Source organism: Trematomus bernacchii, unplaced genomic scaffold (assembly GCF_902827165.1).
Source record: "Trematomus bernacchii unplaced genomic scaffold, fTreBer1.1, whole genome shotgun sequence".
In the NCBI taxonomy this organism is placed as follows: domain Eukaryota; kingdom Metazoa; phylum Chordata; class Actinopteri; order Perciformes; family Nototheniidae; genus Trematomus; species Trematomus bernacchii.
In genome coordinates, this window is record NW_022987739.1 from 25,665,389 (window position 1) to 25,688,308 (window position 22,920).

Below are 22,920 nucleotides of genomic sequence, written 5' to 3' on the forward strand. Positions count from 1 at the left end.
AATAACTCTAAATGTTGTATGTATATGATCAGCAGCAGACAGGATGCTTCAGAGTAAAGAAATTACAATAAGTGAAATGCACACAGCTGATTTGGACTCTTTCGTTATTGGCTTTATAAAGTTTCAATTGTATTTTGTTAATTTATAGTTTTTTCAAGATTCAAGGCTTTTATTGTCATTCGTACATAGCTACAGTGCAGTTATAACAATGAAAATATTAGGTCTCAGGCTCCTCCAACAGTGCAACACAATACAACAGATAAAATAGTGCAAGTAAATACAATCAAATAGAATAGAAGTAGTGCCATAAGAGTCTATATACAAGTGATACATAATTTGTGAGTTGCAAACTGGTGAATGTTATGGATGTTCTTAGTTCAGGTCTTTAACAGTCTTATGGCCTGTGGGATGAAACTGTCTCTGAGTCTGGTGATTTTAGTCCAGATGCTGCGGTACCACCTGCCAGACGGCAGCAGACAGAACATTTTGTGGCTGGGGTGATGGGGGTCTTTTATAATCCTGAGGGCTTTCTTCCTGAGCCGCTGGGAGAAAAGGTCCTCCATGGATGGCAGCTCCGTCCTGGTGATGTGCTGTGCAGTTTTCACCACCCTCTGTAAAGCCTTGCGATTGAGGGTGGTGCAGCTGCCGTACCAGGCTGTAATGCAGCCAGTCAGGATACTCTCTATGCCAGGCATCCTCAAAGTCCGGACTCCGGTCCGGATCCGGACCGAACCACAACTGTCTCTGGACTCTGAGCAAATTATACTTTTCATATGTATTATCTGTATTATCTGTGTTATCTGCGAGACATCGCCACAACGCAACGAGTCAAAATTCTCCGCTATGTCCACTGCAAACAGCGCTCTGCATCTCCGACTGTTCCACTGTCTGTTACCCCTTTCACACCAACGCAACTCCGGTTCAAGCTCCGTGCTAGAGCTTTTCAGGTTCAGAACCGGTACTTCGGTTTAGCTCCGGCTCTTTTCACACCGCTCAGAGCCCGACTGGTGCTGCCGCTGCGGCGTCATGACGTCACAGTTTACGTCGCTGATTTTCTCCCCAACGGAGCTCACCTCACAACAACAACGGGCCGGGGACTGCGTTGCTTTTAATCATACGAAGCCAGATTAAATTAAATAACGACTTCTCCAACCTTATACTTTTCTCCAGAGTGCCGTGGTTCATTGTTTATTAATGTGTTTCAGCGGCATTTACCGACCGCTGCAGTGCTGGCCGGCTGCTCTTCAACGGGAGTGTATTCTCCCGTTAGCTCCGGGTTAGCTCACACGGCTCTAAAGTATTCACTGTCTGACTGTCACACAAGCAGCTGATACATATCCCCAGTTCCCTTTAAGTGAATGTGTGTCAGTCTGAATTGACGCTGTTTGGCATCACAACGCTGTTATGAAAGTTTCTCTGGTATAACATGGGTGATGTTAGCATAGCAACCGAAGCTAAACTGACTACTTGCTAAGCCGTTTTCTCCAGGCACTTTTTACCGACGTATTTTTCATTATGATTCTACTTGTGATAGTCGGACATGACAACCTGTGCAGCCCATGTATTGATTCCATCCGATAGCTGCTATACTAACAAACAAAACGTCTGCCTGCTCTCCACAATGATCAATAACAGCGAACGGATGGTCAAAGTAAGGTACAAATAAACAGAATCACACGAAGCCTGGTTAGTGTTGCCTGACTTTATAAAGTGTGTTTTTTTTTAACAAGTGTGTGGTTGCGTTCTAGTCACTTTGCTCAGCACTACTGCTTGTTACAACTTTTATTTGCCGTACTCGCCTTAACTGTTAGCTCAGGTTAATCTCGCCCCCCTCCGACATAAGCGTGACGTATGCGGTTCTTGCTTCGAGACGGACAACTTTTTGGTGCTCGAAACGAACCGGATTCCGGAGCTTAGAGGCTGCTCCGCTGCGGTGTGAACAGGAAAAGCCGGTGCTTTTCAAGCACCAGCACCGAACCGGCCCCGAAACACCGTTGGTGTGAATGGGGTATGAGTGTGTCTGTCAACGCTTTGGTCCAATCACATTCAGCATCCCGTCAGCGTTTTTTTCCCCCACCAACAGTCTGCGAATCAGAGGCACAGTAGGGCGGGTCTTCGCGGAATGCGGGTGGGAAAAATGCGTGTGTCGTCTCTTTCAACCTGTCTGAGTCAGAGCGAGAGTTTAAAAAAAAAAAAAGTCAGAGCGAGAGTTAACAGCTCATCTAGTTGCATCTGTACTGTAGCTAGTAGCCTAGTTTCACCTACCGGGGTGGCATGGGGTGGCAACTGCCACCCTAAAAATAGGCCTTGCCACCCCAGCTGCCACCCCAGTTGGCAGCTTTGTTTTGAAAGAAAAGTTGTGGCTCATCTGACATTTATGAGAGAAAGTCTCTAATGTCCGAGTGCAAGTGAATGCAGCACAAGATGCACGTCTTGTAACCCCTCCCCCGGCCCTGGCGCGAGCGTGGAAATATGATTGACCCAAGTACTGAAGGAATGAGGTATTTGCGGTCTACAATGACAGAGAAGAGACTGTCAAGTTTGGCTGTACTCGGCATTGAATCAAAACGCACTAAAGCTGTTGATCTTAATAAGTTTGTGAGGCGTTTTGCTGAACAAAATGGTAATCGCCGCATTCAGCTGTAATAGACATGTCAACTTGATGCTCTGCTCACGGATGAGCATACAACACTGTTAAGATGATGACCTTACGTGTGTAAATATATGTTTTTCTTTGTGGGGGTCTGCCCCCAAAAAACAGTTTTAAGTCCTGAGAAAGTCAAATAAGACGGTGTGTAAAACTACACTGCCCACTGCCCAGCCAAAAAAAAGTAACCACTTTGATTTAACTAGGCCAGTAGGTAAGGACATTCCACTGGATAATAACTGAAGTATAAAAGAATGCATGACTGAAGTGATGGAGACCATGTTTGAAGGCAAACACAAAGAGGAAATAACAGGTCAAATCAAGCAAATCCCCCGCTCAGATTCCACAGCAACCAGAAGAACATAAATACTGGCTGGTGATTTGATTAATCAGCTTTTTGATGGAATAGAAAATGCACAGTGCATTTCCTTAGCTGTGGATGAGTCCACTGACACCACTGACAATGCTCAGTTGCTGGTGTTTGTGAGTTTTTATGATGAGGCAAAGGGGGAGTTTGTTGAAGATGTGTTGGGCCTGACGAACCTCAGTGGACCCACAAGGGGGCAAGACATTTATAAAGCAATAATGGGAATGCTGAATGAAAGAGGGTGCAGCTGCCTTTATTCATAACTGTGCAGCTCACACTGCGACTCTGAGGGATCAAGCACAGACACAATAACAATGAAAACTGCTGCATACAGATTATTTTTGTTTTTGCAACCTCGTGTTAAGAATCTTGTTGTAATTGTTTAAAAGTTTGAACCGCAATAAACGGACCTTTGTCTTATTGAAACATTTTTTTTGGACCTTTAAGATTTGTATTTGAGTACCCCTGAGTTAGACCAATGCTGAGACTAGAGTATTGTTGTATACGTCTGAATTATTCAATAATGTTTGACAGTTTTTATTTTTCTTATTTTTACCATATTCTGCTCAATAAGGCACCTTCAATATTATAACTTTCAGGAACTGTGGGCTTATCAGCAGATGTTTTTAATAAGCTGTTTTTATGTTGATATGTAAAAGGATTAATACAAATACTAATTTAATTGAGGCAAACAAAAGTTGGCAAAAACAAATTAAATGACTATTTATTTATTACTGATATTAATCCTAAACAAAAACACTAAATAAATGTGATTCATCAATTCGAGCAAAGTAATTCTTATTCATGAAATCAGGCATTTTGTAGAGTTTTAAATAACTCGATTTAAACTAAATTGTAAAAGCATGATTGCATGTTTGGTATCCAAACAGACACCAATGTTAAGCTTATTTCTCACAGATCCAATGCACATTGTCCCTACAGGACTGGTCGTTCCACCCATTGGTGAAAATAGAGATGTGTGCACAGTCCTCTTCGCCCCACTGTAGATTCCCTTCTCCATTATCTCTCTCTTTCATCCCACAGGCCATAAGACTATTAAAGACCTGAACTAAGAACATCCATAACATTCACCAGTTTGCAACTCACAAATTATGTATCACTCTTATGGCACTACTTCTATTCTATTTGATTGTATTTACTTGCACTATTTCATCTGTTTTATTGTGCTGCACTGTAGCTATGTATGAATGACAATAAAAGCCTTGAATCTTGAAAAAACTATAAATTAACAAAATACAATTGAAACTTGATAAAGCCAATAACCAAAGAGTCCAAAACAGTTGTGTGCATTTCACTTATTGTAATTTCTTTCCTCTGAAGCATCCTGTCTGCTGCTGATCATATACATACAACATTTAGAGTTATTCACGTTGAAAAAAATATAGGAGGTGGTAGAGTCACTTTTTTATCTGATAACACCAATTGGTTGAAATGCAAGAGCTTTATCTTGTCAAATCACATTCAGTACACCCACAGTATTTTTTCTTATGTGTTTATCTTGGTATGCGTGTCAAAAAAAAGTTGCCATTGCGTGATCTAGTGATATCCAATTTGAACATTTAATTAAATGCATCCTGTGTGTTGTGTTGACTCCCATTACAGAAACATGTGACTTTTATGCCCTCACAGTGTACATTAAGTTAGAAAAGTCACAACATAAACCAGTGTCTGTATTTAAACCAAAGTAAAGCCTTACTTCAGATTCAGTGGAGATCCATCCACCCATTTCCAGGTCGCTTCCTCTCTGTCACTCAAACCAATCCATGCATTTGACTTGGTAAACCAACACATAAGTATCTGTTAAAGAAGAACTTTAGCTATTACCCCAAATATCTGTGGTTTACATATGTATCTGAACATAAATGAAGAATGTTGCGTGAGAAAGACTAATTTTTTCAGCTGTTTATGATCAAAACTATATGTATTGATTGAATATGTTACATCTGGTGTTAATTAGATGACTCTTAGAATCTCATAACTTCAAGATTGAAGTCAGACTTTTTATGACAACTTGGTAAAAACTTGGTGGTGTTCAAAAAAGTAAATAGGGGATGGAATATCGATTAAAATAAACGCATTCAAACACACACACACACACACACAGCACTTTTGACAGATGTGTTTCTTGCATAAATACAATATCTCCACCTTGATGTTTCAGTTGTGTAAGCACTTTTTTAATTGGGTTGTTTAGGCCATTAACTATTAGTGAAATTATATTAATGTTCATAGTTTAAATTCTGGTGTTTTCTGTGTTGCAACAACTCTCCTTTACACATAGTTCTCCAATCACTTCTCAAAAATTCACCTTTTAGAGCTTCTAAACCTCTGTACATAATTTGTATCACCTTTCTTGTATTTTCCAACAGTGTATCCATACTTAACCCTGTATGGGTAAACTCAAAATAATGATAACACATGTGACAACAGAAAAAGAGAAAAAAGAGTGCGACTTCCATTTGTGTTACCAAGCACCTAAGGTAGCTGTCCAACGTTTTCCATGTACCAGATAATTATCTATATATCTATCTCAAAGATATAAGGAAATATTTGTTTGTTTCTCACGCTGAGAGTCAAGACAAATTCAAATAAGCTTTATTGACATGCCCACATTTAAAAACACACTATTGCCAAAGCACATTGACAATAAAGATTTAAGACTGAAACAAGTGTGATAATCAAGTCCATTGTGTTAAATAGAGACATATCATCTTACAAAGCCATACAGATGAATAATATTCTAAATGTATTGATCCTGTATAGATCTGTTTTACTGGTTAATAAAAAGAGAATAGCATGACATTGTTGTGAAAGCAGGGATCTTAATTTTAAATGCTGATAAACACCAATGTCTTTCCTCTGAAGTACTCTGTCTGCCGCTGATCATAAATATAAAAAGTGCACATAATTTCAAAGATAACTTTCAGGAAGGAGTTGTTCACTTTGAGAAAAAAAGGTGAAGTGGTAAAGCTGCTTTTTATCTGATAACAGCAGTTTGTTGAAGTGGAAGAGCTTTATCTTGTCAGAGAACATGTAATACACCCACAATATCTTTTTACGGTTTTTATCTTTGTATGCATGCTCAAAGAAAGTTGCCATTTCCTGATCTGGCTAAATCTAATTTGCCCATTTACTAAAGTACTGTAATTAACTTCAAATAAAAGGCAGTTTACTTTTTTAATGAATCATGAGCAAATCCTGCAGTTAAAGTCCCAGATTATTATTGTGATGAACATAAATACATTTTTGTATTAATATGCACTAGTTCTTACAGTATGTACAAAGTGGCTGGTACCTATGAATGTTAAATACCTGCAATAGATTTATACTCACATGGCCACAAGAGCTCATTGTTAGGAAACATACTGTATAGCACACAGGCTATTTTACATATTTGAACAAGTTAGACCAATGCTGAGACTAGAGTATTGTTGTATATTTCTGAATTATTCAATAATGTTTGACAGTTTTTATTTTTCTTATTTATATCATATTATACTCAATAAGGCACCTTCAATATTATAGCTTTCATGAACTGTGGGCTGATCAGCAGATGTTTTTAAGAAGCTGTTTTTATGTTGATGGGTAAAAGGATTAATACAAATACTAATTTAATTGAGGCAAACAAAAGTTGGCAAAAACAAATTAAATTACTATTTATTTATTGCTGATATTAATCAGAGAAAAAAAAAATTGTGATTTATCGAGTCATGAAACGTAATTCTTATTCATGAAATGAGGCATTTTGAATAGTTTTAAATAACTCAATTTAAAATAAATTGTAAAAGCATGATTGCATGTTTGGTATCCAAACAGACACCAATGTTAAGCTTCTTTCTCACAGATCCAATATATATGGTCCTTACAGGTCTGGTCGTTCCACCTTTTGGTGTCAGGTTTGATGACTGCACAGTCCTCTTCACCCACTCCTCCATTATTAGGCTCTCCTTTGACCCACAACCTAACAGGTATTACAGGAAAACAAGATAAACTAAAAGATTGGACATCAAATACAAATAACTATAAGTAATACAGCCATGTTCTTTTCTTAAAACCCAAATGAATCTTCTGGTGAAAGGGGCAGACACCCTACGTTTAAATGCATCCTGTGTGTTGTGTTAACTCCCATTACAGAAACATGTGAAACATTTAGAAAGGTCACAACATAAACCAGCGTCTGTATTTCAAACCAAAGTAAAGCCTTACGTCAGGGTCAGTGGAGATCCATCCACCCATTTCCAGGTCCCCTCCTCTTCTCTGTCACTCAAACCAATCCAAGTGTCTCCCTTGATCATGCTGAAGTTGCTGATCATCGCATCGAGGAAATACTGTTCACATATAAAAAATGCAGTTTACTGGGATGGACATCAACATTCAGATAACTTTTCCCTTTTTACTAGCTCAGAAATATATAATTAACACCATTGTTGTGACGTAATCATTATAGCTGATAGACACATTTGCTAGTATATGTACAATAAAAACATTATTGATTGTGTGACGACCCCTGCCTTGTTATCTCGTGTGTGTGTGTGTGTGTATGTTCCTTTAAGGTTTTCCCTTTGGTCTATCAGCTGGGATTGAGGACACCTGGCGGCCGGTACCAGAGGGTTAAAGGGCCTGAGTGAGACCCGCAATCTCTCTCCCCGCAGAGGACCGGACCTCGGAGAGCAGCCACGTCGCCTATTCTTTTTTGCCTTGCCTTTTTGTTTGTCTTCGGCCACATTAAGTTTTGTTAAATAAATACCTTTTTCTACATATTCTTGTCCTTCCCACGCTTTTTGTTATGGCTAAGAGCCAGGCCATGACAGATGGGTGCTCGTCCACTTCTTTGTATCTGTGATACAGCAACGGATAGGTACGATTTGTGTTGGGAGTTGGTGCGCGTGTATAAAGTTTGTTGGGAGGGCGTTTGCAGTGCGGCCGGTTTCTTTGTTTCGGCTCGTTGTGGGAAGGACATTAGATTTCAGATCGTTGTTTGGGGACTGATTTGATTACTTTGTGAGGCTTTGATTTGTTTGGTATTATATTTCGGGAGAGTGGTTGCTAGTTGTTCTTAGCCGTGGTCAGCTGTTTGTTTTGTTTTTTTCCTTTCTCTCTTGTTTGTTGGTGCGTTGCATGTGGAGCAGTGCGGAGTTTTCCCTGGCAGGTTAAGCGGCGGTTCCCTTGGGATCGCTGAGCGGGGTGTGTAGTGTTGCGGAGAAAGTGGTTGAAGCTTCGGCTTGGGAGCATGGCCGTGGTCTCAGTAGTGTTGCTAGCTTGCTAGTCGCTTTGCTGGGCCAGCGGTCTCCAGTGCATAAATACCACAAGTAACTGCATGAAGACTAGGGAGGAGATTAGTCAGTGGGATGGTGAGTTAGTGGGGAAACTCCAATCAAATAATTAGTGTTGTTCCACTTTGGACCCATAATAAACGTGGTGGTATCTGTCCGGTTTGTTTTTGTTTCTTTTTCTCTTGTCTCGGTTTAAAGGTCCGGTGTTGTGTTCCGGGGTGGGGTCGGTGTAAGTTAATATGGCTGACGTAGAGGCATTTATTGAAGCTCCGTCTCAGGAGTCTCTTGGCACTTTTTCCTGACAAAAGCAGGGAGTTATACAATCACAAGTGTTAAAGCAGCACACATTACCTGCTCTTCATCACTGTCTACGATCACCAGATGTGCTCCTCTGGCTGTGCAGTTGTGTCTGCTTTGTTCCCACGAAGCGTAGACAGTGGAGAAGAGATAAAAGGAACTACCAAACTTCTTCCATCCTTCAGGACACGTTTTTTCTGTAAAGGTTTTAAGATCTTGTTGATTTAATGCTTTAACAGCTGAAATATGGAACTCTTGAGGGATGTCACTTTTTAGAGGGATCAAAAGAGATCACAAATTTCATTGCAGAACAACTACTTCTCTTTTTTGGGATTTAAATAACTGTTTCGATGTGATCTAGTCAGGCACCACAGCACTGAGACTGATCTTGTTAAAGTCTTCAATGACATCCACTTAAACACAGACAGTGGTAACATCTCGGTGTTAGTTACTAGACTGGAAATTATTATTATTATTATTATGCTGCAAATATCAGGAACAAACTACCACTAAGTTCTTCTTCCAATTGCTTATATTAAAAAGTAATTTAGACAAGGAAACTGGCCATAAGCATAGTTTACAGAGAAATATAAATATGGTGGGTGAAGAAAAATAAAACAAACTATAAATGAAATCACTCACAACTAAGTCATTAAAAACTAATTCTTGATTATCATTAATGAAAAGTGTCATTGTGTAACTAGTTTATGAAAGTATCAATAGTCAGCCTTAGAATATCAATATTGAGGTATTTTGTACAAAATATTATTATAATTGATATCTTACATACACATACCGAGCCCTATGCAAAACCCCACATGAAGCACTCACCCTTGCCCATCAAACTCTGGAGCCTGTCCACCTCTCTGGTCTTTTCGGTGAGGTTGGCCTTCAGTCTGTCTCTCTCTTCAGTCACTGAGGACAGGTTTGCTTTGACAGCGGAGAGATCTGCAGCTGCAACACCATCTGAGTAATGGCCTGAAATGAACAAGAGACACGTTTTCTAAACAGAAAATACCTCATACTGATACAAACTTAAATAAAAGGCAGAGGGCAGAAAGTGCATTTGAAAATTACAAATGACAAATGACATTAACTTATAAAACAGACTAACAGTAGACTTTGAGTCCGATGAAGACAGCCAGCAGGAAAACACTCAGCAGCCCAAAACCGAGAACAGACGCTCGGGGAAATCTCCTGGGACCTGAACACAGAGAAGACCAGTGAGTATAATACATCCACAATCCACAGCTCACTCCGTCTGACTGACACTTACCTTCTTGTATTGTTGCTGATCTTAGTGTTAGGGGTTTTACAGTTTCAACATCGTCATTGATTTCCTCCATTGCTTTTAAAAAATGTCAACTTTTTCTTCAGGTCAGCTCTGCAGCAGGGACTGCAGCGCATGTGACCGAGGTTGAGGGTTTCAATTTCTAAATATGTTATCCTTCTGAGGAAGTGACTCATCTAAGATTTGCTGAAAGAAGTTTCTATGACAATCTTCCAGATGATTATCGGACACACCATATTAAAGTTACAGACATTCTCTCTCTCCAGACCTCCATGTATATTTAAAGGCTCTTTAGAGGTATAAATATAATTGTTCTGTTTTTATTTAAAACAAATACATGTCATATCATTTTAATGTTGAAGTTTGTCTGCTGCCAAAATTATCTTCCACAAAAAAACATCCACCACTGAATATTTTAAGTTACAGACCTTAAAAATAGTAATTACATGAACACTTACATAAGTTGAGTCTGAAATCTTCTTCATTGTGAATAAGAATGCAGGTATTTCTAAATCAAACTTTACCTTTCAAATTCCCTCCTGGAAATATCCAGCAAAGAAAATATAAAAGTTAATTTAGGCAATGATGATTTGTCACTTGTCCTCCTCCATGACTCATGTCTTTATGGTATGAGTGTGTATTCTATTTCTTTTTCTCAATATAAACGATTTGTGCTTGGTGTGTTTTGTTTTCATCAGTCTTTGTTCGTATCGCAGTCACTGCCCAGGGAGTTCTCCTCGGTCAGCACAGCCAGCCACTATGTGAAATATCACTATAAGGAGGCTGTGGAGCAGTGGGATAGTGCACTAAACTTCGGATCAGGGGAGAGCTGGTTCCAGATCTGCAGTCAGCATGTCGTTGTTTCCCTGGGTAAGACACTTCAGCCCATTGGAGATTGCCCACAGTATTGAATGTATGCAAGTGGCTTTGGATAAAAGCGTCTAACAGGTGAAATGTAATGTGAAAGTCTGTGGGATCTTTCAGCCTAGAGTCATTAAAGACAGTCTGCCTGTTCCCCTCCGGGAACTCCGGTACAGGAAGCCATGATTTCCCAACCTGTCAGGGAGCCATGGGTCCACGCTCCTGAACGGTATGACGCTGATGTGGGATTGTGTCAGTCTTAAGGCTAAGATTGCTTTCCTCATGGGTCTCCTCGGGAAAGCACTTTGGAGTAGAGGCTCGTCTCAATACCCCTCCTCGACTCCTCTCTTCCCCTCCTCCGGGACTTGACCCGGAAATCGATCAAGACACGCCATGTTGAAGGACGTCCCAATAGCTGAAATGCACACGGAGGAGTCGAGGAGGGGTGAGGGAGGAGGGGTGCAGGAGGAGACGAAAGGGAGGATACACGAGAGCAGACTACGCGGAAGTGTTTTCACTACTCGCGTATAAAAGCCCCGCCCCCACCTTCACAGCTGGTCGATTTCAAGAGAGGAAAACGGAGAACTGGAAGAATGAGTGGAAAAGCGTCACATAAATGTATAAGTGCTCACAGCTCCGTGGGAATTATTATGTGCAATTCATTTCTTAAGGTTATACTAACAATTTAAGTCATGTTTAATGATCTTGAACGTGACTAAAACATAGCTATTAAGAAAGCTATTTCATAAATGGCTAGATCTTGATAAATAACAATTATTTGTTTTGTTTTGTGTTAAAATATTGAGTAGTTAAATTATTTAAAATGCACAGTCCTGAATGTGGGTTTGTGGTGAATGTGGGGATCTTCAGGACACACATGTTCAGAGTAAAGGCTTTCACATTATTATAAATATAATTTTATTGAAATGTACATTTTACACCAAAACGGAACACAAAAGCAGGACCAACCATCATACATTGAATTCCTTGACTAACAAGAGAACGATTAATCATTTAAATACATATTTAACAACAAATGGGCCGGTTCTAAGGGGTTATTCAGTTAAGCCCGATGAGAGGGGATACAGCTGTGCACATGTCATCATTAACAGACGTCGTTTAAGAGTGACGTTTGAGTGAACGAGGACATCCCAATTAATACCTGAGGACTCCTCTGTCCTCGCGTCACCTCGTCGTGTCTCTCGCTCGCATCTTACGGAGGCGGAGCTAAGACGCAAGGAAGGGACGCGAGTGAGGGAAAGGAGGAGTCGAGGAGGGGTATTGAGACGAGGCTTAGGTGTCAGCCTTGTGGCACTTTTGGAATCAAATCAGGGGTTCTCAGCTGAGATGTGGAGGGTGTTTGACGGCCAATGAAATCTATTCTGTTAAATAGAGATACATAAACGTACCCATAAAGATAAATAATATTGGCAGTTCTTGATTCATCCCTTTTGACATGAGGTTTTATTTTTGGAACAGGTAGACAAAGGATAAATGTTTCATCTGGATTTTAACAACATTTCAAAATATTTAAATGTGTTCATGACTACATAAATACACAAATAAACTATAAATGACCTCCTGAACAAAATACAATTGAAACTGGATGAAGCCAATTACCAAACAGTCCAAATCAGTCGTGTGCATTTCACTTTTTGTCATTTCTTTCCTCTGAAGTACTCTGTCTGCTGCTGATCATAAACATGCAATGTTTTTCAGAATGTAAACTAAAACTTGGCCGGAAGGAGTTCTTTACTTTGAAAAAAAAATAGGAAACTGTAGAGTTGCTTTTTTATCTGATAACACCAATTGGTTGAAGTGCAAGACATCAGAGCATCGTCCTATGGGCTTAGCCCCGGACAGGTACAACAGGTATTCACTCAGAGGGGGGTACTAAATGCCACCCATTTACATGTAGGCAAACAAAATCAACATACAGTAGGGGGGTGGGGGATGGTGAATCAGCTATGTTACTATTTATAATGTTATTGTTGTTACAACAGAAGATGTTTTTCTTTATATTGAAGTTAAATGCATCAATCTGGTGCACTTTGAGGTCAAAATTAAGAGATGTATGGATACCGCTGGAAAAAGCTGTGTGTGAAAGTTTAAATCTTCCTTATTGAGCTTTAAAACAAATGAATAACGAGTATATATAATAATAAAATAAACACCGGCTGTTGTTATGCCTGCTGTAACGTTAAATTACTCCGTTCTCCGCTTAAGTAATTATGCCGTTACAAGCTTCATAGTTGTATTTATCATCTAAATTTGCCGAAACAAGTTTAATATTCTGAGAGCCAAGACTTTGTTTATTTGAAATCAGATGAAAACAAACTGTAACGAACCCTGCCGTGTTATCTTGATATTTCCGGCACAGACCCTTTCATACCGGCAATGCGCGATAGAAACAACAGGAACTGCGACAGCATAAATATGCGAACACAAACCTACAGACTGCTGGAGAAGAGATATCACAGGGGGGGTTGGGACACACACATTCCGATGGCCAATTAGTTTTAAACAAAGAGTATAGCCTACTAAACAGTGGGGGCTGGTGAACGGTATGGTCAATGTTTGTAAACACTGTGACATTTTGACTTTATTTGATCATTTCAGTTAAAAACTAATTTAGTAATTTACAGGAAAGGAGTGCACGCTACTAAAGAGACACGCTACCATGGAAACCAAACAATGGTGTTGCTGTATTGAAGTCCGAGTGGAAACAGTCATATTTGGAGCGTTATGTTAGAATGAAACAGCCAGTTAGTGTTACTTCACTAACTGTAAGCTTGTCACTCAGAGTAACCTACAGTTAACTTAACTGTTGGAAAAGAAAGATCAGGGGGGGGGAGAGAGCTGTGGGTGATGGGCCATTAGGTGTGTAAACACACAACTGAGAGCTGCCGTTTCATTCTGACTGTTTAAAAAACGGTAACAACGGACTATTTTTCTTGGCGGATGCATGTCAATTTAAATCAATACATACAACTATTTTTTAAATCAATAAAAACATTTTCTAAATGTTTTCTAAATCCATAAAAGCATTTCAATTAATATTGGGAGTCATGTCGTTACTTTGTTGAGAATGTGGCCATGTAATAAGCGGGATAATTTGCAGCGACTTGGTCATTATGGGGAAAAATAACACCCAGGGATCAAGATCCCTCCGCTACGCGGATCTTGATTTGCCTGACAAGGCTCCATTAAAATATAAATATGTTTAGTGAATTACTGAGTTTAGGCACGTTAATAACATGTTAATGAAGTTGAATACAGTATATTCATATTTGTCAGTGATTTCATGTCAATTCGGCGAACATAAACATAAATGATCGTGGTGAAGATGATGATTAAATTAGGATTAAAAATCGAGAGCCGGCTGCTTTCCTCTCGTTCGTTTTTTTCGACTAAACAACATTATTTTGTTAAATAACAACATGGTGATGTTTTGTAAATGATAACATGTCTTATTTAGCACAGACTATGATCCTATCCGTGACATATGGATCTTAACAAAGATCCGCTATACATTAGTACCAGACATATTGTGGTGATTGACATTATTCACCCACGGATCTATGGGTTGGGGTATTGTTCCGCACGGACATTTTAGTGAACCAGACCAGCTGTTTCCGCCGGTCTTCGCTTCCCGGGCATGAAGTTGTTTACATGTGTGTTCAGATGCTAAATAAAAGTTTAGCTTTTACTTTTGATACCCCGCCTCCGACTCCCGTCTCTCGGCACAACAACATCCAGTTTACTGTATCGAAGTTGATTTCACATGAGCTCCAGTGTGGAACCCCACTGCACCCCCTGGTGGATCAATGATCCATTGCAGCTGGCTTCACAATAATTAAATGTATTTATCACGGGGGCGGTATCAAGTCAGACTGGGAGCCGGCTCTTCATCACGGGCCGATCACGGGCCGATCACGGACCAATCACGGACCAATCACGACCCTCGCGTTTCAAACTGTCCAAAATAAAACGCTCCATCTGTAGAGGCCTGTATAGCTCTTCCAGGATCGGCTTTGCTCCAATTAAATTGGTTCCTGGGTCTGACCAGATTTTCTTTGGGTGCCCTCTGATTGCAGTAAATCTTTGATATGCTATGACACCACATTCTCACTCCATAAACGTCCAGGAGCGACGCTTGGTCAGGGTCCCGAGGCGTGCAGTTGGGACGGTCCGAGGCTCCTTCAGCTTCATAAACAGACGCAAATAGCTTTCAACTGATTGCAATGTATTCCCATCTGCGGCGGGATTTGACGCTCATGGAAGCACGGCATTAGTTTGTGTCGGAGGCTGTTAAAGGTAATGTGAGCGTCCATTCCCATTGGATAACGGAGAATTATATATCATCAACTCAAAAACACCAGATTATCCTTGTTAATTAAACGACATTGATAGGTTTTAGTGTGTGTACAATGCTTTTGTCACGTTTTCCCCTTCAATTCTGAGAAACAAGTAGTTTTCTATGAGTTTTGGATGGCCGAAGACATTACATTACCCACAATCCTCTGTAGCAACCATAGACTGTATAAAAAAATTAAATAATACATTATTCCGAGTGTGCTTGCTTTTCTCTTTGAAAGTCATCACATAACAGCATTGTAACACACGTTTCGGCTGCATTAAATATTACATATCTGCCGTAGTTAACTCTATTTATAGAGCCCTGATGACAAGACTTCTAGACAAACAGGAACTGCCGCCAAAACTGAAAACTTGACGTGGATCTTAAATATATAAGCAATTAAACAACATCTTACATTTCTTTTCACACAATACGTCTCCTTGCAGTACTGTATCAACACTAATTCGGCTGACTTTTATATTTGATCCAATTGGTAGATAGGCTGTATTTATGCCATAACGGTGCACAGCTGATAGAAAGGGACACCTACTGGTTAAAGCACGTTATTGCATTTTATAATTTTATTATTAGATATTAATAGGATCCCTAGAAAGTATATTCTTTACTCGTCGTTATTCTCTACTAATAGTTAATTAAAGACTGTATATAATGACTATTTTGCACATCCCATTCAAGATTTCAAGATTTTCTAAGGTTTATTGACATTAAAGACTGTATATAATGACTATTTTGCACATCCCTTTCAAGATTTCAAGATTTTCTAAGGTTTATTGACATATCATATTATACACAACTACGGTGTAGTTATGCAATGAATGAAAAACTTGGGTCGCAGGTTCCTCAACAGTGCATTACAAGACATCTATCAATATGTGTGTACCTCCACCATTACATTGTCATATTCTACATATTTCTTATACTATCTACATACATCTTATAAGAGTATAATACATATGTATAATATCAGTTAAAATAAGTGCTTGAACATAGTTAACATTGCAGGAAAGCAATATATTAGACGTTAAGTACTTTGTCAGGCTTAATATTTATCTGTAGATACAATGTTCACTGTGTGTGCTGTGTGCTCTGCATGTGTGACCATCAAAGAGGGTTTCATCCCTCCATATTCATCTTCTATACCCCCAAAGCTTTTTTCTTATTCAAAAGAAGACCTTAACCTAAAGCATTCTTTAATGTTTAAATAAAGCCTTATTAGTTTGTCTGTTTTGCACATCCTCCTATTAATATCTAATAATACAATTATAAAATGCAATAACGTGCTTTAACCAGTAGGTGTCCCTTTCTATCAGCTGTGCACCGTTATGGCGTAAATACAGCCTATCTACCAATTGGATCAAATATAAAAGTCAGCCGAATTAGTGTTGATACTGCAAGGAGACGTATTGTGTGAAAAGAAATGTAAGATGTTGTTTAATTGCTTATATATTTAAGATCCCTGTCAAGTTTTCAGTTTTGTCGGCAGTTCCTGTTTGTCTAGAAGTCTTGTCATCAGGGCTCTATAAATAGAGTTAACTACGGCAGATATGTAATATTTAAAGGGGACCTATCATGCAAAATGCACTTTTGTACGTCTTTTATACATGAATATGTGTCCCCGGTGTTCCAACTCACCAAGTGTCAGAAAACACAACCCTCTCTATTTTCCTCCATACCCAAATCTCTAAAAAAGGGGCTGCAACGGATCTGATAAAAACTGATCCAGATTTGAACACTGTCCTGACGTCAGGACAGTGGCGCTACGGCTATTGGGCCAACTCCACCAATCAGGAGGAGACAGCCACGGCCATTGCCGTTCGAAAGCACTGGAGACGCTGTAGTACATATGCCAGGCCTGTAGGTTGTGCTGTTCTCACAGAATCAGCCCTTGCAAAAACAGGGGTAAAAAAGTCCAAATTGAGCGAAATGAGGCATGGCTAAAATGCATGATCTGTTTGGTATTTTGGAAAAAAATAAGTATAAATATGCCTTATATAGGCATGGTCCTACACTATATTATTATAATATAGCATGATAGTTCGACTTTAATGCAGCCGAAACGTGTATTACAATGCCGTTATGTGATGACTTTCAAAGAGAAAAGCAAGCACACTCGGAATAATGTATTATTTAATTTTTGTATACAGTCTATGGTTGCTACAGAGGATTGTGGGTAATGTAATGTCTTCCGCCATCCAAAACTCATAGAAAACTACTTGTTTCTCAGAATTGAAGGGGAAAACGTGACAAAAGCATTGTACACACACTAAAACCTATCAATGTCGTTTAATTAACAAGGATACAGTAATCTGGTGTTTTTGAGTTGATGAGTAGTGGAGATATCACTGTCAAATCAATCGACAGTAAGGGGAATACTTACTTCCGGGTGTACAATTCTCCGTTATCCAATGGGAATGGACGCTCACATTGCCTTTAACAGCCTCCGACACAAACGAATGCCGTGCTTCCATGAGCGTCAAATCCCACCGCAGATGGGAATACATTGCAATCAGTTGAAAGCTATTTGTGTCTGTTTATGAAGCTGAAGGAGCCTAGGAGCGTCCCAACTGCACACCTCGGGACCAAGCGTCGCTCCTGGACGTTTATGGAGTGAGAGTTTGTTGGTAAAGAAGACGAGTGGAAGACGGCTTTCAACACCCCTCTGGGCCATTTGGAATACCTGGTGATGCCGTTTGGACTCACACATGCCCCTGCTATATTCCAAAACCTGGTAAATGTTGTCCTTGGGCACATGTGTAACCATATTGTTTTCATATACCTTGATGACATTCAGATTTTTTTTTAAATGAACAAAATGAGCATGTGAAGCACAACTGTTTTGGAGAATCGCATGTTCGTTAAAGCAGAGTAGTGAGTTTCATGCTTCTACAGTTTCTTCTCTCAGCTACATCATGGCCAAAGGACAAGTAAGAATGGACCTGGCCAAGGTGAAAGGTGACAGGCCCAGTTTGGAAAGCTGTAAGCAACTACAAAAGTTCCTGGGTTTTGCTAACTTTTATAGAAGGCTTATTTGCAACTATAGCCGCATTGAATGCCCTCTAACAACTCTCACTTCCCCTTCCCGAATGTTTAGGTGGGTACCTGAAAGAGTCTTTTGCTGAGAGTTAAAACAATTAGAGACAGTTTTAGACTGACTGGCAATGAAATATTCTGTTAAATAGAGATACATAAACGTAACCATAAAGGTAAATAATATTGGCAGTTCTTGATTCATTATTTTTGATAGTTTTTATCTTTTGCAACAGCTTAAATGTAACATCTGGATTTCAACAACATTTCAAAATACTTAAATTTGTTCATGATTACATAAATACACAAATAAACTATAAATGACCTCCTGAACAAAAAACAATTGACACTTGATGAAGCCAAATACCAAACAGTCCAAATCAGTTGCGTGCATTTCACTTTTTGTAATTCCTCTGAAGCATTCTGTCTGCTGCTGATCATAAACATACAACGTTTAGAGTTATTCACGTTGAAAAAAAAATAGGAGGTGGTAGTCACAACCAATTATTGCTTGAATTGAATAATATTCAAACTGTATTGATCCTGTATAGATTTGTTTTACTGGTTAATAAAAGAGAAACTAAAAGAGAATAGCATGACATTGTTGTGAAAGCGGGGATCTTAATTATAAATGCTGATAAACACCAATGTCTTTCCTCTGAAGTACTCTCTCTGCCGCTGATCATAAATATAAAAAGTGCACATCATTTCAAAGATAACTTTCAGGGAGGAGTTGTTCACTTTGAGAAAAAAAGTTGAAGTGGTAAAGCTGCTTTTTATCTGATCACAGCAGTTTGTTGAAGTGGAAGAGCTTTATCTTGTCAGAGAACATGTAAGACACCCACAATATCTTTTTACGGTTTTTATCTTTGTATGCATGCTCAAAGAAAGTTCCATTTCCTGATCTAGCTATATCTAATTTGCCCATTTACTAAAGTTCTGTAATTAACTTCAAATAAAAGGCAGTTTACTTTTTTAATGAAACATGAGCAAATCCTTCAGTTAAAGTCCCAGATTATGATTGTGATGAACATACATACATTTTTGTATTAATATGCACTAGTTCTTACAGTATGTACAAAGTGGCTGGTACCTATGAATGTTAAATACCTGCAATAGATTTATACTCACATGGCCACAAGAGCTCAAGAACAACAAGAACATACTGTATAGCACACAGGCTATTTTACATATTTGAACAAGTTAGACCAATGCTGAGACTAGAGTATTGTTGTATATTTCTGAATTATTCAATAATGTTTGAAAGTTTTAATTTTTCTTATTTACATCATATTTTACTCAATAAGGCACCTTCAATATTATAGCTTTCAGGAACTGTGGGCTGATCAGCAGATGTTTTTAAGAAGCTGTTTTTATGTTGATGGGTAAAAGGATTGTTACAAATACTAATTTAATTGAGGCAAACAAAAGTTGGCAAAAACTAATTAAATTACTATTTATTTATTACTGATATTAATCCTAAACAAAAACACTAAATACATGTTATTCATCAATTCGAACAAAGTCATTCTTATTCATGAAATGAGGCATTTTGAATAGTTTTAAATAACTCAATTTAAACTAAATTGTAAAAGCATGATTGCATGTTTGGTATCCAAACAGACACCAATGCTAAGCTTCTTTCTCACAGATCCAATGTATATGGTCCTCACAGGTCTGGTCGTTCCACCTTTTGGTGTCAGGTTTGATGACTGCACAGTCCTCTTCACCCACTCCTCCATTATTAGGCTCTCCTTTGACCCACAACCTAACAGGTATTACAGGAAAACAAGATAAACTAAAAGATTGGACATCATCAAATAACTATAAGTAATACAGCCATGTTCTTTTCTTAAAACCCAAATGAATCTTCTGGTGAAAGGGACAGACACCCTACGTTTAAATGCATCCTGTGTGTTGTGTTAACTCCCATTACAGAAACATGTGAAACATTTAGAAAGGTCACAACATAAACCAGCGTCTGTATTTAAAACCAAAGTAAAGCCTTACGTTAGATTCAGTGGAGATCCATCCACCCATTTCCAGGTCCCCTCCTCTTTTGTGTCATTCAAACCAATCCAAGTGTCTCCCTTGATCATGCTAGAGATTAATTCCTGTTCACATATAAAAAAATGCAGTTTACTGGGATGGACATCAACATTCAGATAACTTTTCCCTTTTTACTAGCTCAGAAATATGTAATTAACACCATTGTTGTGACGTAATCATTATAGCTGACAGACACATTTGCTAGTATATGTACAATAAAAACATTATTGATTGATAAAAGCAGGAGTTATACAATCACAAGTGTTAAAGCAGCACACATTACCTGTTCTTCATCACTGTCTACGGTCACCAGATGTGCTCCTCCGGCTCTGCAGTTTTGTCTGCTTTGTTCCCAAGAAGCTTTCTCAGTATAGAGGAGATAAAAGGAACTACCCAACTTCCTCCATTCTTCAGGACACGTTTTCTCTGTAAAAGTTTTAATATCTTGTTGATTTACTGCTTTAACTGCTGAAATATGGAACTCTTGAGTGCATTATATGTCACTTTTGTAATAATAATGAAAAACATATTTATTAAGCATTTTTAGAGGGATCAAAAGAGATCACACATTTCATTGCAGAACAACTACTTCTCTTTTTTGGGATTTAAATAACTGTTTCGATGTGATCTAGTCAGGCACCACAGCACTGAGACTGATCTTGTTAAAGTCTTCAATGACATCCACTTAAACACAGACATTGGCAACATCTCGGTGTTAGTTACTTGACCGACCGGAAATTATTATTATTATTATTATGCTGCAAATATCTGGAACAAACTACCACTAAGTTCTTCTTCCTATTGCTTATATTAAAAAGTAATTAAGACAAGGAAACTGGCCATAAGCATAGTTTACAGAGAAATATAAATATGGTGGGTGAAGAAAAATAAAACAAACTATAAATGAAATCACTCACAACTAAGTCATTAAAAACTCATTCTTGATTATCATTAATGAAAAGTGTCATTGTGTAACTATTTTATGAAAGTATCAATAGTCAGCCTTAGACTATCAATATCAAGGTATTTTGTACAAAATATTATGATCATTGATATCTTACATACACATACCGAGCCCTATGCAAACCCCCACATGAAGCACTCACCCTTGCCCATCAAACTCTGGAGCCTGTCCACCTCTCTGGTCTTTTCGGTGAGGTTGGCCTTCAGTCTGTCTCTCTCTTCAGTCACTGAGGACAGGTCTGCTTTGACAGCGGAGAGATCTGCAGCTGCAACACCATCTGAGTAATGGCCTGAAATGATCAAGGGACACGTTTTCTAAACAGAAAATACCTCATACTGATACAAACTTAAGTAAAAGGCAGAGGGCAGAAAGTGCATTTGAAAATTACAAATTCCAAATTACATTAACTTATAAAACAGACTAACAGTAGACTTTGAGTCCGATGAGAACAACCAGCGGGAAAACACTCAGCAGCCCAAAACCGAGAACAGACGCTCGGGGAAATCTCCTGGGACCTGAACACAGAGAAGACCAGTGAGTATAATACATCCACAATCCACAGCTCACTCCGTCTGACTGACACTTACCTTCTTGTATTGTTGCTGATCTTAGTGTTAGGGGTTTTACAGTTTCAACATCGTCATTGATTTCCTCCATTGCTTTTCAAAAATGTCAACTTTTTTCTTCAGGTCAGCTCTGCAGCAGGGACTGCAGCGCATGTGACCGAGGTTGAGGGTTTCAATTTCTAAATATGTTATCCTTCTGAGGAAGTGACTCATCTAAGATTTGCTGAAAGAAGTTTCTATGACAATCTTCCAGATGATTATCGGACACACCATATTAAAGTTACAGACATTCTCTCTCTCTCCAGACCTCCATGTATATATAAAGGCTCTTTACAATATAATTGTTCTGTTTTTATTTAAAACAAATACATGTCATATCATTTTAATGTTGAAGTTTGTCTGCTGCCAAAATTATCTTCCCCAAAAAAACATCCACCACTGAATATTTTAAGTTACAGACCTTAAAAATAGTAATTACATGAACACTTACATAAGTTGAGTCTGAAATCTTCTTCATTGTGAATAAGAATGCAGATATTTCTAAATCAAACTTTACCTTTCAAATTCCCTCCTGGAAATATCCAGCAAAGAAAATAATATAAAAGTTAATTTAGGCAATGATGATTGTCACTTGTCCTCCTCCATGACTCATGTCTTTATGGTATGAGTGTGTTTTCTATATCTTTTTCTCAGTATAAATGATTTGTGCTTGGTGTGTTTTGTTTTCATCAGTCTTTGTTCGTATCGCAGTCACTGCCCAGGGAGCTCTCCTCGGTCAGCACAGCCAGCCACTATGTGAAATATCACTATAAGGAGGCTGTGGAGCAGTGGGATAGTGCACTAAACTTCGGATCAGGGGAGAGCTGGTTCCAGGGCTGCAGTCAGCATGTCGTTGTTTCCCTGGGTAAGACACTTCAGCCCATTGGGGATTGCCCACAGTATTACATTAACAGAATAATATTCTTTAAATCTGTGCCAGTTCATCTTGTGCCATCAAGAGAGCCAGCTTTTCACACCAAAAAACATTTGTAGCCACTTTCAGAATGATGACATGCTATTCTCTTTTTATTAACCAGTAAAATAGATCTTTACAGGATCAGAATATTTTGAATATTATTAATTTGTATGGCTTTGTAAGATGATATGTCTCTATTCAACCCAATGGACATGATTATC

General features: G+C 38.7%; 3 protein-coding genes across 3 annotated transcripts in view; 1 reads left to right on the plus strand and 2 right to left on the minus strand.

Moving 5' to 3' along the window:
- Positions 1–22,920, plus strand: part of LOC117495862 (CD209 antigen-like protein C) — a 75,803-nt gene that overhangs the window by 50,220 nt on the left and 2,663 nt on the right. The gene's annotated exons all lie outside the window — the stretch shown is intronic.
- Positions 5,656–9,956, minus strand: LOC117495863 (CD209 antigen-like protein C). The gene is made up of 6 exons (XM_034147441.1): positions 9,882–9,956; positions 9,720–9,809; positions 9,437–9,583; positions 8,660–8,802; positions 7,242–7,363; positions 5,656–6,996 (listed from the first exon to the last, which is right to left on the minus strand). Exons 1-6 carry the CDS (start codon positions 9,949–9,951, stop codon positions 6,861–6,863), a joined length of 708 nt encoding a protein of 235 aa, XP_034003332.1. The 5' UTR covers positions 9,952–9,956; the 3' UTR covers positions 5,656–6,860.
- Positions 20,406–21,866, minus strand: LOC117495874 (C-type lectin domain family 6 member A-like). Its single transcript, XM_034147456.1, has 4 exons — positions 21,766–21,866; positions 21,604–21,693; positions 21,321–21,467; positions 20,406–20,640 (listed from the first exon to the last, which is right to left on the minus strand). Exons 1-4 carry the CDS (start codon positions 21,833–21,835, stop codon positions 20,462–20,464), a joined length of 486 nt encoding a protein of 161 aa, XP_034003347.1. The 5' UTR covers positions 21,836–21,866; the 3' UTR covers positions 20,406–20,461.